This window comes from Triturus cristatus, chromosome 9 (assembly GCF_964204655.1).
Source record: "Triturus cristatus chromosome 9, aTriCri1.1, whole genome shotgun sequence".
Classification (NCBI taxonomy): domain Eukaryota; kingdom Metazoa; phylum Chordata; class Amphibia; order Caudata; family Salamandridae; genus Triturus; species Triturus cristatus.
In genome coordinates, this window is record NC_140592.1 from 340,872,088 (window position 1) to 340,887,372 (window position 15,285).

Here is a 15,285-nt window from a genome sequence, read left to right on the forward strand (position 1 = left end):
TTTGACTAATTCTCTGCATGAAGTGCTCTGACCAGAAGCAATGGAAATCCTTACACTAGTTGCTGTCAATAAACAATCCCTGTGCCGGACCTGCAGTGAGTGAACACAAAGACACTTTGCTAGTTAATTCAGAGTGTTGCTGCCTTTCCAGCTGCACAGCATTCTAGGGCCAGACTTCTGGTCCATGCTGTGCTTGCAGTCAATAAGGAGCAAGTGTTACATGGAGGGTCCAGGCACACACATGATTCCATATTCTGAAAGCCACTTAACATATTCTCTGCCTGGAATCAGATCACATGAACACTGGAAACCAGGCGAGAATCACAGGAGAGGAAGACGAGGTGGGACTTGAAACAGAGACGGAAGGATAGGAGGAAGGAGAGAGGAACAAAGAGAGAGGACAGGGAAGGTGCTACGAAAAAATGAGAGAAAGGGGAATGTTCCATGAAGTGATAGACAGTGTGACAATGGCAGAGAGGCGAGAGAGGAGTGTAGTTGGGTGGCTGATAGAGGAGATACACCAGTGTCGTAAGTTACTCATGGCAGTGCTGCGCAGGAGCAGTGACTGCGCTAGATGTGTGTGTGCCTGGGAAGGGTACAGTACAGGGATTTTTATATGCTTCTGCCTGCTGTACGTATTATTGTTTTAACAGTGACTTTGAAATATCTGCACCTTCATGCACAAACCAAAGGGGCATTGGTTGACTAAACTGGTTTGATTTTTGTATGATGCTGCCTGCTGTACTTGTTATTGTTTAAAAAGGTATTGTGAAATATTTGCGCCTTCATTCACAAACCAAAGGGCCATAGTCTGATTAAACTGGTTAGATTTGATTTTTGTATGCTGTTGTGCTTGTTATTGTTTGACCAGTCACATTGAAGTATTTGCACCTTCATACACAAACCAAAGTGGGAATTGTTTGACCAACCTGGCTTCATTTCTGCATACTGCTGGATTTGTTTTTATCACGCACTTTGAAAGTGTTTTCACCTTGATGCAAGAAGAAAGGGGGATTGCTTTACAAAACACGCTTGAGTTTTGTTTTTTGCTGGATTGCTGATTCTTTTATTATGTGCTTTGAAAGTATTTGCACTTTTTCCTTTGCTTCACCAGCTACAGTTAGTATAGATTCTGTCATTAGGTACTTGCTAATATGGTTTGTTTTTATCCTACATGATGCGTTATTGATGGTGTTATTTGCACTTGTCTATAATATGTGCACCTGAAATTGTGTAATTAGCTCTATTTACAATACAGAAAGGATAAATTCAGACACACATCTGCATCAATTTTCTGAAGCATCCAAGCAGTTTTCATCCTCAGCCTTGTGTGCCTGCCTGTTTATGCCCTGCTTACTAATAAAGCCCTGATGATAGATATTGAAATTGCATCCTCAGTTCATTTTAAATACTATAGAGTGGTTAATATGATACAAAATCCCTGACAGACGCAAGCGTGTGGCATGCAGACAGGATACTGGGTTATATCTTGTGTACTGCTCATGTATATTGTCAGTCGAGTCTGTTAAATTTCAGATTTGGGATTGTCTTTCAAAGTTTCAAGTTATTTTCCATCAATGTCAATTCTAATTCAGACCCTATGTAGTTGTTCTTTGTTCTGCAGCGATAGGCAGTTCCTCAAACAATAGGACCACTCCTTGGCATTGCTCTGATTCCTGTCTCAGTTAAATAATCTGCTCTTGACAATAATGACACAAATGGTGTAGCTTATATGTTAAGAGTGTTTCTTACTTTCTTATTTCAACTGTGAGTATGCGAATATAGAGACATTTAATTTAATGTTGGAGGTTTCAAATCAAAATATACCAGATTTGTTGGTGGTGGGGCAGAGTGGTGTGTCGGGGGCCCCCTCCATGTACTTTGCAGGGGGGTCCCTTCAGGTTTCGTTACGCCACAGATGCAGACTTAGTAATATCCCTCGAGATCCCATGCAAATTTATTGTGATGCCTTTCTCTCCGCCCATGTCTAATGTTGGCTATCAGTCCTCTCCCTCTCGTATCTTTATGCAGGTGATGTTGATGTACTTATGCACCCTATGCAGGTTTACAGTGATGTCCCTTGTGTATGCCAGACAGATTTACAGTGATGCTTCATGTACCACATGCAGACTAATTGTATTGTATTGTATTGTAATTTCAATAGCGCTTACTACCCCTGACGAGGCATTGCATCCTTTTTTCGGCGAGTAGCACTCTACTCCGGAACCCATAAAGGATTAGTGGCGAATTAGTACTGTGAAATTTGAAAGTAATTTGAGTGGTGGATATGTTAGTCAGTCATTCGGATTGAGAAGGATAGTGGAGCGATATAAGAGGGAAAAAGGTTTGCATTTATATAGTGCTTACTACCCCTGACGATGCGGTGCATCCCTTTTTCGGTGTGTAGCACGCTACAACAGAACCCATAAATGATTAGTGGTGAATTAGTACTGTGAAATATGAAAGTAATTTGAGTGGTTGAAATGTTAGTCAGTTATTTGGATTGAGAAGGATAGTGGAGGGATAGAAGAGGGAAAAAGGTTTGCATTTATATAGCGCTTACTACCCCTGATGAGGTGTTGAAGCGCTTTTTCGGCAATTGCATGCTACTCCAGGACCCATAAAGGATTAGTGGTGAATTAGCATAGTGAAATATGAAAGTAATTTGAGTGGTGGATATGTTAGTCAGTTACTTGGATTGCGGAGGGGGCGGGAAGAGTCTAGAAACTTTTTTGGGGGGGAAGTGTATAGCTGTAGGTGTGGGGTTGGGGCAAGTAAAGGGGAGGTGGAGGGGAGTTAGTATAGGGCAATATGAAATTAAATTGAGTGGTGGATATGCTATTCTGTTTTTTGGATTGAAAAGGAATAGTAGAGGGATAGAAGAGGGAAGGGTCTCAAATCTGTTTTTTTTTAATTCATAGTCTCTCAAGTACCCCATGCAGATTTATGTGTAGACATACGTGATGTCCCTCATGTACCCATTCATAACTCTTGTGATGTCTCTCAAGTACCATAGACGTCCAGTAAGGTCCCACATGTATCCTTGCAGACTTACATTGATGTCCTTGAAGTACAGATGCCGACTTACAGTGATGTCCCTCTGGTACCCGTGTAGTGATGTCCCTCATGTACCAATGCAGGTTTCCAGTGAATTCCCTCCAATATCCATACAGAGCTACAGTGGTGTCCCTCATGTACCCTGCAGACTTCCAATAATATCCCTCACGCACTCTTGCAGACTTATAGTAATGTCCTTCTTGCACTTTATCCAGATTTCCAAGGATGCCCCGTGTGTGCGCCCTGTATCCTCACAGTGACATCCCTCATGTACCCATGTATACTTCGAGTAATGTCCCTCATGTACACTTGCAGACTTACATTGATGTCCTTCAAGTACTGATGCCAACTTACAGTGATGTCGCTCAAGTACCTATCCATTTACAGTGATGTCCCTCAAGTACCCATCCATTTACAGTGATGTCCCTCATGTACCCATACAGATCTCCTGTGTTGTCTCTCCACTAAACATGAAGAGTTCCAGTGATGTACTGGAGGTATCCTGTAGACTTACAGTAATATATTTCTTGTATCGCATCCTGATTTACAACAATGCCCCTTGTGTGCTCCATCTAGACTCACAGTGATGCCGCTCACGTACCCATCCTTATTTAAAATATGTCCCTCAAGTGCTCTACACATGCTTATCGCGGTGTTGTGCTATGTATATTGAAAGTGACAAGCCTCTTATGTGTACCTATAGATATTTAAATGTATGGCTCTCTTGTATCCCTATGCAGACTTGCAGTCCTTCCCGGGGCTGAGAACGTATGAGTTGGAGAGGTCTTGCTGCTATGATGCTCTGCTACTGGATGAGGAGCGTGGACGGCTCTTTGTGGGTGCAAAGAACTACCTGGCCTCCCTGAGCCTGGAGAACATTAGCAAGCAGGACCAAAAGGTGAGGTGCCCCCTGCATCCCTTTAATGATCCCGGCCCCACAGAGATGGATCTTTCGGGGTCTGACCCTGGGTGCCATCATAATGTGTACTATCTCCAAGCCAGGCGACTCAGGATTCAGCACCTACACACAGGATTTGCTATGCGGATGCATGCCTGGGAAATTTCAGGGTTCTAGTTCAAGTCTCTGGATTTGTTGTACTATTTAAAGGCTGTGGAAGGCTGGCGGTCTGCCCTCTAGTCTCATTAGTTTATCTCTAGCCCTCCAAATCTCAGCTCCTGGCCCCTGTCTCGTCATTTATGGTAGTATCGGACCTCTAGTCTCTTGATATCCTGTGTAAGAGCCATACCTGGACAAGAACTGTTGGTAATCTTGACCGGCTAGCACCAGGACGTACAAGATGCTGCCATAGGGGATGTGGTCTGGAGAGCAATATGTGGAGCCTAGATGACTCTAACTCTCCCCACGCTTCACACAATGCCCACATTCCACCTGTCATGTATGAAAAGCCCCGGCATCTCTCGCCATGGGAAACAGGAGGATGGGGTCGAGGGGTGCCGGGGGGCTTTGTTCTGTCCCGCATAGACCTTTGAGCATCTCTGATCCTTCTATCTGCCTCTTCAATCCCCAACCCCCCACGCCACACCCGCGATCTACCATGAAATCGCATTTAATGACACATTCACCCACCTGGGGAGCCATTAATAAGGGAATGGTTTAAAACTATTTGTAGTTGTGGTTGTATGTGGGCACACGTCTCTATTGGCTTGAGAGACAGACCGGTGAATGTAGATGGGGACGGGGTGTCTCTTTTACAATCGGTGTTACCCTTTGTCCCCTGTGTACCCCACCTGAGCTGATTACAGGTTAGGCCTCTGATAGCGATTAAAAATCCACCTCCTATCTGTGCAGGATTTCTTTTGGATGTTGCACATGAGGCCCACGATGCCATTTGCCCCTGGTCAACCCAGACAAATAATGATCAAGAGCAAGTAAGCATTGCCTACTTAGATCAGCACTGTATACCTTACATTAACCAGGGCCACTGGAATTATGTGATCTTGCGGCCGCAGTATTTCCCACATAATTATAGATTTGCTGCATTTGCCACATAATCCATCTTCTGCTGCAAAAACTCAGATTTCAAAAAAATAAGTTTTGTTTTTAGCCCAACAGATCAAAAGTGTCTAAAAACGCCACCGCTCACGTTGGCAGAGGTGTGTGCGCGCTGTGTTTGTATGCTGTGTGTTTGTAAAAAGTTGCCGGGTCAGTGATGAGATGCAGAGGGCTAATGATCAGAATTAAGTTGCATTAATAGAGCAGCGTTAGACTCTGCTGCTAGAAAAGCATTGGTTGAATGAGATCCTGGTGTGTGTGTGTGTGTGTGTGCTTTCATTTGACTGCATGTGTGTGTCATGTGGTTGGACAGTGATGGACAAGCAGAGGATGACTTATCAGGTATAAATGTGTTAACAGAGCAGCGTTGACCCCAGTGCTATAAGAGCATGGCTTGGGTGAGATCCTCATGAAGATGCCTTGGGCGCAGAGTATGTGGTGCTCTGTGATGGAGAGCATACTGAAAGAAGAACATGTATGTCTGTGGCAAGTAGTGGAGTGCAAGTAGTGCTGCAGGTGAGGCTCACGGTACATTTACAGAGGTGTGCATGTGCTGGCGTGCGTGTATCTGTATGTGTTTCTGAAAAATGTGAGGGCAATTATGATCTGCAACGCAGCTGCTGATCAGGATTAAGTTGCACTAACAGCATCATGTGCATGTGTGTGCCTGCGTTTGGCTGCATGTGTGTGTTGCATGGGTGGACAGTGATGGACTGTTGATCAGGATTAAACTGCATTAACAGAGCATCGTGTGCATGTGTGTGCCTGCATTAAACTGCATGTGTGTGTTATGTGGCCAGACGGTGACAGACTGTTGATCAGGATGAAACCACATTAACAGAGTATCTTGCGCATGTGTGTGCCTGCATAAACTGCATGTGTGTGTTACGTGGCTAGACACTGACGGGCTGTTGATCAGGATTAAACTGCATGAACAGAGCATCGTGCACATGTGTGTGCCTGCATTAAACTGCATGTCTGTGTTGTGTGGCCAGACAGTGGCGGAGTGTTGATCAGGATTAAACTGCATTAACAGAGCATCGTGCACATGTGTGTGCCTGCATTAAACTGCATGTGTGTGTTACGTGGCCAGACACTGACGGGCTGTTGATCAGGATTAAACTGCATGAACAGAGCATCGTGCACATGTGTGTGCCTGCATTAAACTGCATGTCTGTGTTGTGTGGCCAGTCTGTGACGGACTGTTGATCAGGATTAAACTGCATGAACAGGGCATCGTGTGCCTGCATTAAACTGCATGTGTGTGTTATGTGGCCAGACAGCGACGGACTGTTAATCAGGATTAAATTGCGTTAGAGTATTGTGTGCATGTGTGTGCATGCATTTGGCTGCATGTGTGCTTTATGTGACCAGACAGCGACAGGCTGTTGATCAGGATTAAACTGAATTAACAGAGCATCGTGTGCATGTGTGTGCTTGCATTTGGCTGCATGTGTATGTTGTGGCCCGACAGTGACGGACTGTTGATCAGGATTAAGCTGAATTAACAGAGCATTGTGTCCATGTGTGTGCTTGCATTTGGCTGTATGTGAGTGTTATGCGAGCAGACAGTGATGTGCTGTTGGCCAGGATTAAACTGCATTAACAGGGCATCGTGTGCATCTGCATTAAACTGCATGTGTGTGTTATGTGGCTGGACAGTGGCGGACTGTTGATCAGGATTAAACTGCATTAACAGTATCGTGTGCATGTGTGTGCCTGCATTTGGCTGCATGTGTGTGTTGTGTGAGTGAACAGTGATGTGCTGTTGACCAGGATCAAACTGCATTAACAGAGCATCGTGCACATATGTGTGACTGCATTAAACTGCATGTGTGTGGTGTCAGTGGTGGACTGTTGATCAGGATTAAACTGCATTAACAGAGCATCGTGTGCATGTGTGTGCTTGCATTTGGCTGCATGTGTGTGTTAAGTGGGCGGACAGTGATGTGCTGTTGATGAGGATTAAACTGCATTAACAGAGCATCGTGTGCATGTGTGTGCTTGCATTTGGCTGTATGTGTGTGTTATGTGGCCAGACAGTGACGGACTGTTGATCAGGATTAAACTGCATTACCAGAGCTGTGCTGGGCCCCAGTGCTAGAAAAGCCTGGGTTGGGTGAGATCCTCATAGAGGTATACTGGGCGCGCGGCATGTGGGGCTCTGTGTTTGCTTTATGAGCCTTCAGCATTGCTAACAATGGACGCAAATAGTTTCGAAGAAAAGTTGAGCTCGGCTGCTTTGTCATCCTGCCCTCATGGGCTCTCTCTCTCTTTGTCTCTGTGCAGGTTCATTGGCCGGCTCCGGTGGAGTGGAGAGAAGAATGCAACTGGGCCGGGAAAGACATCAATGTGCGTGAGCCCCCAATTTCTGCGCAGTCAGCTGTGTCTGGGGGGCTGTCTGGTTGCCACGGAGCGAGTGATTGAAATGTCGGCTGCTTTGTACCTGAGCAAAGCCTGTGATAACGGATGAGTTTTCATTGTCTGGCAACTCCCGCAAGTATTTCAGTTATTATTACTTCCGGGGGCGAATTCAAGGGCATCTTCCAGGCCAAGGTAGCTGGGCCCTGTGGCTTTTTCTGGCCACACCTTAATGTCTGAGAGGTCCAAGCAGAATCTAGCAGATGTCGTGGCTAAATCCAAGAGGTCGTGGCACATTCACAGGGCATGACATGATCTGTGAAAGCCCATGGCAGAAGCATGGATGCTGTGGACAAATCTCTGAGAAACCGCTGCAGAATCCGAGATGCCATGGAAGAATCTCTGAGAGACCATGGCACAACCTGAAATGACATGGAAGAATCTCAGAGAGACCGTCTCAAAATCAGATGTCAGATATATGAAGCCATGGCAGAATCTCAGATTCTGCCCTGGTCTCTTGGAGATCCTTCCCTGACATCACTCATTCTGCCATGGTCTCTAAGAAATGGCATCTGATTCTGCCATGGTCTCCTGGAGATTCTGGAAGGGTCTCTTAGCAATTCTTCCATGACAATTCTGCTTCTGCCATGTTCTTTCATAGATTGTGCCTTGACTTCTCAGATGCTGCTGTGGTCTCAGAGTTTCTTCCATGGAAGCCCATGGTAGAATGGGAGGTGTCATGGAAGGATCTCTGATAGAGAGTGGCAGAATCAGAGATGTCAGGGAAAAATCTCTGAGGGACAATGACAAAAACAGGAATGTCAGAGAGACCGTCACAGAATCCTTAGAGACCAAGGCAGAATCAGAGATGCCAGGATAGAATCTCCAAGAGACCATGGCGGAATCTGAGATGGCATGGAGCCATCTCTGAAAGACCATGGCAGAAACAGAGATGCCCTGGAAGAATCTTTGAGAAACCACAACAGAATCTTAGAAGTCATGGTAGATTCTCTGAGAGACCATGGCAGAATCGAATATGTCATGGACGAAACTCCGATGACTGACGCAGAATCGCCGAGAGGCCTTGGCAGAATCAGACGTCATGTCTTAGAGATCATGGTAGAATCAGAGATGTCAGGGAAGAATATCCAACAGCAGAATGTGAGATGCTAGGAAGAATCATTGGGAGGCAGTTGCAGAAACTAACAGAGGTCATGTGCTCTTGTGTGTATGTATTGCACATCAACATAGCATCAATATACAGTGAGTTATGACAACATCTCTGTGACATCATTTCAGAATCTGACAAGCTGAAATAATTCTTTTAGAGTTTGTAGCAGGATGCCTGGGATATCGCAGCACTTCTGACAACGTTTGACAGAATCTTGCGTATTTATTATGGAACACCCCTAAGATCGCGCAGTACTTGAGAGGTTGTAGCATAAGCTCTAAGGGGTTGTAGCAGAAACTCTGAGAGTCTCTGGAAATATGAGAGGTCGTAGCATGGCCACACCAGCCTGGTAAAAGTTGTAACAGAAACGTTTAGATTGTAGCAAAATCTCTAAGTGGTGTTAAATGAATCTCTGAGAATGTGCAGTAGAGTCTCTAATAGGGTGTATCAGAGATATGTATGGGCTGCTGTAGAATCTCTGAGCGGTTGTATCTGGATATCTGGTGCTTTGCAGCAGAGTCTGAGAGGTTGTAGCCGAATCTCTCCGCAGTTGTAGCAGGATACCGTAACTAACCGAGTGCGTGAGAGGTAGTAGCATAAATGCTAAGAGGCTGTAGCAGAAACCCTGTATCACTTGTAGTAGAATCTCTAATAATTTGTAGTAGAATTTCAGAAAGAGAGACTTTAGGGCATTAAGTCTTAAGAAATTGTAGAAATTGTAGATAGATGTCTGAAATACTAGGATAGAGTATGTAAGATGTCTTAAGAGAATGTCTGCGAAGTCTCGGCATAGGGTCTGAGAGGCATCGGCAGAATGTCTGAGAGACCAGACTTCTCACTCATAGAAGAAAGTACAAGAAGGCAGCACTTTATCTGCATGGGTATAAGCCCACAGGAGAAGCCTCGAAATGCTCAATACACCTTGATGTGTCCAGGAAAACTAAAGGCATCTCAGGCGTGGGGGAATAGCTTATGGTAGTGGTGTGCCTTTCCTGAATGGATGTGTGAGTTGCTGTGCTTCTAAGAATCTATGAGGTTCACTACCTCCCCAGTGCCTACAGCTGTTATATCTAGTGTGGGAAATCACACAACAAGTCACAAAACTAACTCGGAGCTTAACACATGCACGCAAAGCTTGTTTTTCATGAGCATGGAAAGCATTTCGAGGAAAAAAAGAACATTCCATCGCGGGTGAAAAACTGGTTACTTAAGGTGGTTCTTTCTCTTGACTAGTTAATGGCTCCTGTGACATCATATCCCTGTGCTATTATGGTTGGCTCTGGGGCACATTGTTCACGCGCCCAAACACTTGCAGAACTATTCGAAAACACCAGCACATTTTTGTGAATTGCCTTCTGGCTTTGGTTAGACCACGCCAAGATTCAGGATCATTTTTGCAAAGTTGTACATTTTTGTGTGCGCTCACTGCCTAAAGCACATTGAGAATTGTATTTTGCAAACTTCTAGATCTCCATACCTTGAGCACTTCCTCATTGTGCAAAGGTATTCCTGCTTCCAACCCATTAAATGCACTCTAAAATCATAATTATTTGTTATTTTAAGAAAATTGTCTTTAAGGCAGTTGTCAAGAATTGGCTTCAGGCATTTTGTCCTGTGCCTGGGTAAGTTTTTTGTGACGGGACCATTTTTCCTAGGACACCCTGTTTCTGGTTCTTGGTTTTCCGTTTATAAACTACAATAATAAGGTCCTTGAGTTCAATTGGTTTGAAGTGATCCAAGAGTGCAGTCCCAGAATGCATTAGATTGCTGATCGAGAATCCAGAAATGTAAACATGGTGTGTCCTGTGACCGGGGCACATTTGATTTCTCTGACGATAGTCCCTAACAACGAAAGGGTGATAGAAGTGTGCAACTTGATATTTAGGCCTCAAATGGAAACGTTAATAAGATATAGGTTCCAGCACAGTGAGGTTCAAAGTTCCAACTCGTGTCTCAGTCGTGTGATTGAGCGATGTGGCCTCCATATCCAATGTCCCTGTTACAATGCCCACAGCCTTGTCACTATTAAACTACTTTTAAAAAAAATATATTTTTATTGAAATTTATTGATAAACTTGCTGATACCATTTGACATTTACAGATCTTATTGTGTACATTTACATGGCAGCATGTTAAGCGACCCAGAGTACAGATGCGATGAAACTTCCCGCCTTCCATACATCAGTTAGTTCAGTTTCCGCCCCTAGGTTGCCCCTGTGGTCTCGTGACAACTGGTGCGGATTAGTCGCTTAGATCTGGGTCAGAATCCTCTGCCTTGGGGGAGCAAATATTGCCTCGAAAAGCGTTCCATCTGCCCCACACCCGCGCCCACTTTCGGGGACAACCTCTGTGGATAAATACAGCCCTCTCTGCCAACTGTTGAACTACTTTGAATTCAGCTGAAAGGATGGCTGCTGGGTCCAGTTCTGACTCTGAGTCTGTCTGTATTTCAGGCACCATTGTGTACAGTGCTTCATACTCCTCCTCTTCCATGGCGGCATTGCCCCACTCATTATCTTGGGAGCTGGCACAGCCCTCCAGTCTGTTAACAGTGTGGTTCTCTTTTTAGGTCTGGCGTGATAAAGATGTGGCTAGACAATGTGAACAACCTGAAAAAGAGTTTTCATCAGTTCTACAGAGAGGGGCTTTGGCTCCACCCACATGTTGGTAGCCAGCAGTACATTTTGATTGGGCAGAAGTTGTTTGCTTTCATAGAAAAAGAGCTTCCTATCCACATAATGGTGAATATTTTTTGCTGAGCCATTAGCTGTATGGTGGCCTGACCTTGAATGTTCAGGGGCACACACATGACATTGTAGTGCTGTTAAAGTGTCTTAGATAAGTAGGTCATTTACAGTATTGTCTTTTCCTCTGGCATCAGCACAGATCTGAGGAGGGCAGTTATAAGGGATTTGTTGCAAGCCCAGAATCCTCTACTTCCATTTTGAAATGTAAACTTCAGAATGAAGATGTGTAATTGAGAGCAGTATGGGAGACCCGGAGCTACTAATCTACATTGATTGGTAGGTCTGGCTTGACAGTGCAACTGTCTCCCAACCTTTTGTTATTAACAAACCAGTTTTAAGTGCCCTACTGAGAAAGGATCTTAGGCTCCGCCCACATGTAGGTGCCCCTGAGTAAAGGATTTGATTGGGTCAACTTTGTGTGCTTCCACTAAAACAATTGTTTATATTGCACTTTTTGGCCCATGCCAATGTTATAATCCAGGCAGAATAACAGATGGTTCCGGTAGCAAGCAAATGGTCACGGTTATAGGCCTGATCTTTTCACTTTGAAATGTTGTTATAAAGGCACCGGGACTGACATATTTATTGTGAAAAGCATATGTTAACGTTTATAGGCATTTAAGTGTGGATAATTCTTACTCCATATTACAGACCATAGGTAAGAATTTTGTTAAGTGGCATTTCATAGATTGCAGTAATAAACAGTAGTTTTTGTGTTGGTTAAACACTGTGACAAACGGTGGATATAGAGAGTTCACTCTGTGAGAATCCTTGTTAGGTTGTCTCGGGACAGAGAGAATTTTGCTCAGCCAACTGTAACTTTTTATACCTTTCTAATTATTGACTGTGTGTCTGTTGCCTTGTGAAAAGCTTACAGTCAAACCTGTAGGCCTGAGTTGCTTATGGAGACAAGGCCCGATTGGTGCACTGGGAAACATTATTGCCGATGCCTGTTTTGAAACATTAAGACAGAAGTATATTGCATTGCATATTAATTGTAAAAAAGCATTTCATAAAGCTGTAAGCCTTTAACAGTTGGTTATTATCACATTGTGTTATAGGCTAAAAGGCTGATTTTTTTACACTTAATCTCACAGATTACTGTAGTAGGCAAGAATTTTGGTGTTGGCCACCCACTCCGACAAACCCTGGTTGTTTTCACTGTGATGATTTTTGTTAGGCCCTGTTGAAAGGAGTTGAATAGGCTGGTATTGCATAAAGTGTCAAACAAATGTTAAGGGATAAAGACTTTATGGTTCATTAGTAAATGTCATACCAGATTTCATAGGTTTTCTATTTAATATGAAATGTTATAACAAAGTTAATAGGCCTGACCTTATTGTGAAAACCATGTCTTAAAGACAATAGCTTTTAAGGATGGATTGTTATTCCACTATGCTAAAATCTGTAGGCAGGCATTTTGCTACATGGAATTTTACAGATTACTGTAGTAATCAAGGGTTTTGATATTGGTGATCCACTAGAACAAACCGTGTGGATAGAAGATATGCACTACAATATTCCTTGTTAGGAGAAGTAGTACTTTTATTTTTTTGCAATTTTTTGTTATTTTGTATATATTTGTACCTTTATGACTGTATGCCCAATCTTTGTTTTGTGTAAAGTTTACACTCATTACGGTAGGCTTGAGTTGGGTATAGCGAGAAGCCAATGATAAAGGTTACATGCCTAATTGTGTGTTATGAAAGGTTACAACAAAGGCTGTAGACCTGAAATATTGATTGTGAAAAGCATATGTTGAAGTAAACAATAATTTAAGACTACACCGTTATTAGTATGTATTCAAGCCTATAGAGGGTATTTTGTTACCTGGAATCCACATAATAGGAAACTGTTTTTGTGCTGGTTACACCCCCTCTGACAAAAAGTGGGTATAGAAGATTTCCACAGTCAGAATCCTTATTAGGCCCTCTTAGAAGAGATGATATTTTGCTTTGTCAACTGTGATTTTGTATACTTAGTAATTTTGTGACTGATGTTTGCCTATTGGGAACACTGAAGCTCAGTACTTTAGCCCTTAGTTGGTTACGGTGATAAGCAAATGATAACAACTAGAAGCTTGATTGGTTTCGAGGAACAAATATTTTTCATGCCATAGACCTGATTTTGTTATTATGAAAAGTTATAATAAACACGGTAGGCCTGATATATTGATCGTGAAAAGCATATGTTAAAGACAATAGGCATTTAATGGTGGATTGTTCTCTGTATTAAAGCTTATACATAGGAATATTGTTACATGAAATTTCACAGATGGTGAAAGAATGCACAATAATAATTTCTCTTCTTTACTATTTGCCTGGATCTTGTAATTAAAAAAAACCTATTCATATATATATATAAATATATATCCATATAGATGCCCTTTAAGTCAGCTGTGTTGTGCGATTGGTCTATCTAAGTCTTATTTACACTCTGCTTCCATCCATAATAGCGCGCTGCATGTGGTAATAGTTGAGACGACATCAGTAATTGTCTCTCTTGCCTTCTGAATGATAGCATTTTCTGAACATGTGTGCATCCACTTAAAAAGGAGTGCACTTCAGTGTCCGAGCTGGCTGATCAGTCCTTAAGTTTTCAATTTTCTCCTTGTATAGTTCCTTTGCTTGTCCTTTTTCAGGTCTCGCCTAGCTATTGCGTAGCAATCGCTATGCGAGACTCTAGTAAGGGGCTCCCAAAAGTGCTCCCAAAAGTGGATTGCATGGCGAGCACGCGCACAATCACGTGCATCGTGCCGCCATGCAATCCGTTTGGCATCGTACTTCAAAGGGTCCGCACCCCCGCCTGGAATGCGCTCCCCCGCCCCCGCCAAGCGCGCACGCCACGCTCCGCCGGGTTTGTTCTCAATTGACTCCCTGCACAGCAGGTCGGCAACTGCTTTCGAGGCTTGTCAAACGAGATAAAACAGAGAACGTGCTTCACGACCCCAGGCGCCTCTGGTCAGTTCTCTGTGTTGTCCTTAACCCTCTTTATGTGAATGCAGTCAGCCTCTGCCTATATTAACCCTCTTCCAGTTGCTTTAACACTCCTCTGAGCCTTTCAGGTTTTATGGTCCTCTGTATCCACCCTCCTGCAGCCTTTTTGATCATCTGCACGTCCTGCTGCTCCAGCACACCTCTGAGCCCCACCTGCAGCCTCGATGCGCCTCTGTGCCCCCTGCAGCTTAATTTGACATGAAAGAGGTGCCGGGGCTCTTATTAGGCGTTAGCTTTAGGCAGCAGTTGTCTATAAAATGTTTTTGTGTTAGCCTGCCCAACAAAAAGAGAACAAAAACGTTATTTTTGTGGAGGACATGTTTAAAGGCAAAACACAGCAACAATTAGCAATTGCGCTTATTTTACTTTTAAAGGCAACTTATATCACAATGCAAGTGTACCTAGACAGTTGCAGTTCCTTGTTTTTTGTGGCTTAGCTTCAGCCGCTTTCACGGTGCTGGTTACATCCGCTTTCCAAGGGCTTAATTTGACATTAAAGAGGGGCCGGGGCTCTTATTAGGCGTTAGCTTTAGGCGGCAGTTTTCTATAAAAAGTTTTTATGTTAGCCTGCCTAAGAAAGCGAACACAAACCATATTTTTGTGCAGCACATGTTGTTTAAAGGCAAAACGCAGCATCAATCAGCACTTGTGTTGTACAACTTACGAGAAAAGTCAAACTGTCCCTTTTTTTCCACGAGCTTAGACCACCACAAAATAACGGTGCTTGGGGACGTGGGGAGGCAAAACATGTACTTTTGTTCGCAATATGTATTTTTTTTTTCCAGGTGTGCCTTTTTATCACCATTTCTGGCTTAAAAGCGTCTATTGTGTGGCCTTTGAAATCTGTGTATTTTTGGAAATTTCATTACTTTTTGTTTGTTTTGTAAAGTGAGAGCATTAATTCGAGTCTAATCTCTTGCTTGTGTATGAACAGCCTTC

The 15,285-nt window shown here is 43.5% G+C and overlaps 1 protein-coding gene across 4 annotated transcripts in view; it reads left to right on the plus strand.

Moving 5' to 3' along the window:
• The window catches only part of SEMA3B (semaphorin 3B), a 427,981-nt gene that overhangs the window by 314,063 nt on the left and 98,633 nt on the right, over window positions 1–15,285 (plus strand). For all 4 annotated transcript variants that reach the window (XM_085625087.1, XM_085625088.1, XM_085625086.1 and 1 more), the window contains 2 exons: window positions 3,798–3,955; window positions 7,361–7,423. In XM_085625087.1, coding sequence (XP_085481213.1) covers window positions 3,798–3,955; window positions 7,361–7,423 — 221 coding nt within the window. The remainder of the gene's footprint in view (window positions 1–3,797; window positions 3,956–7,360; window positions 7,424–15,285) is intronic.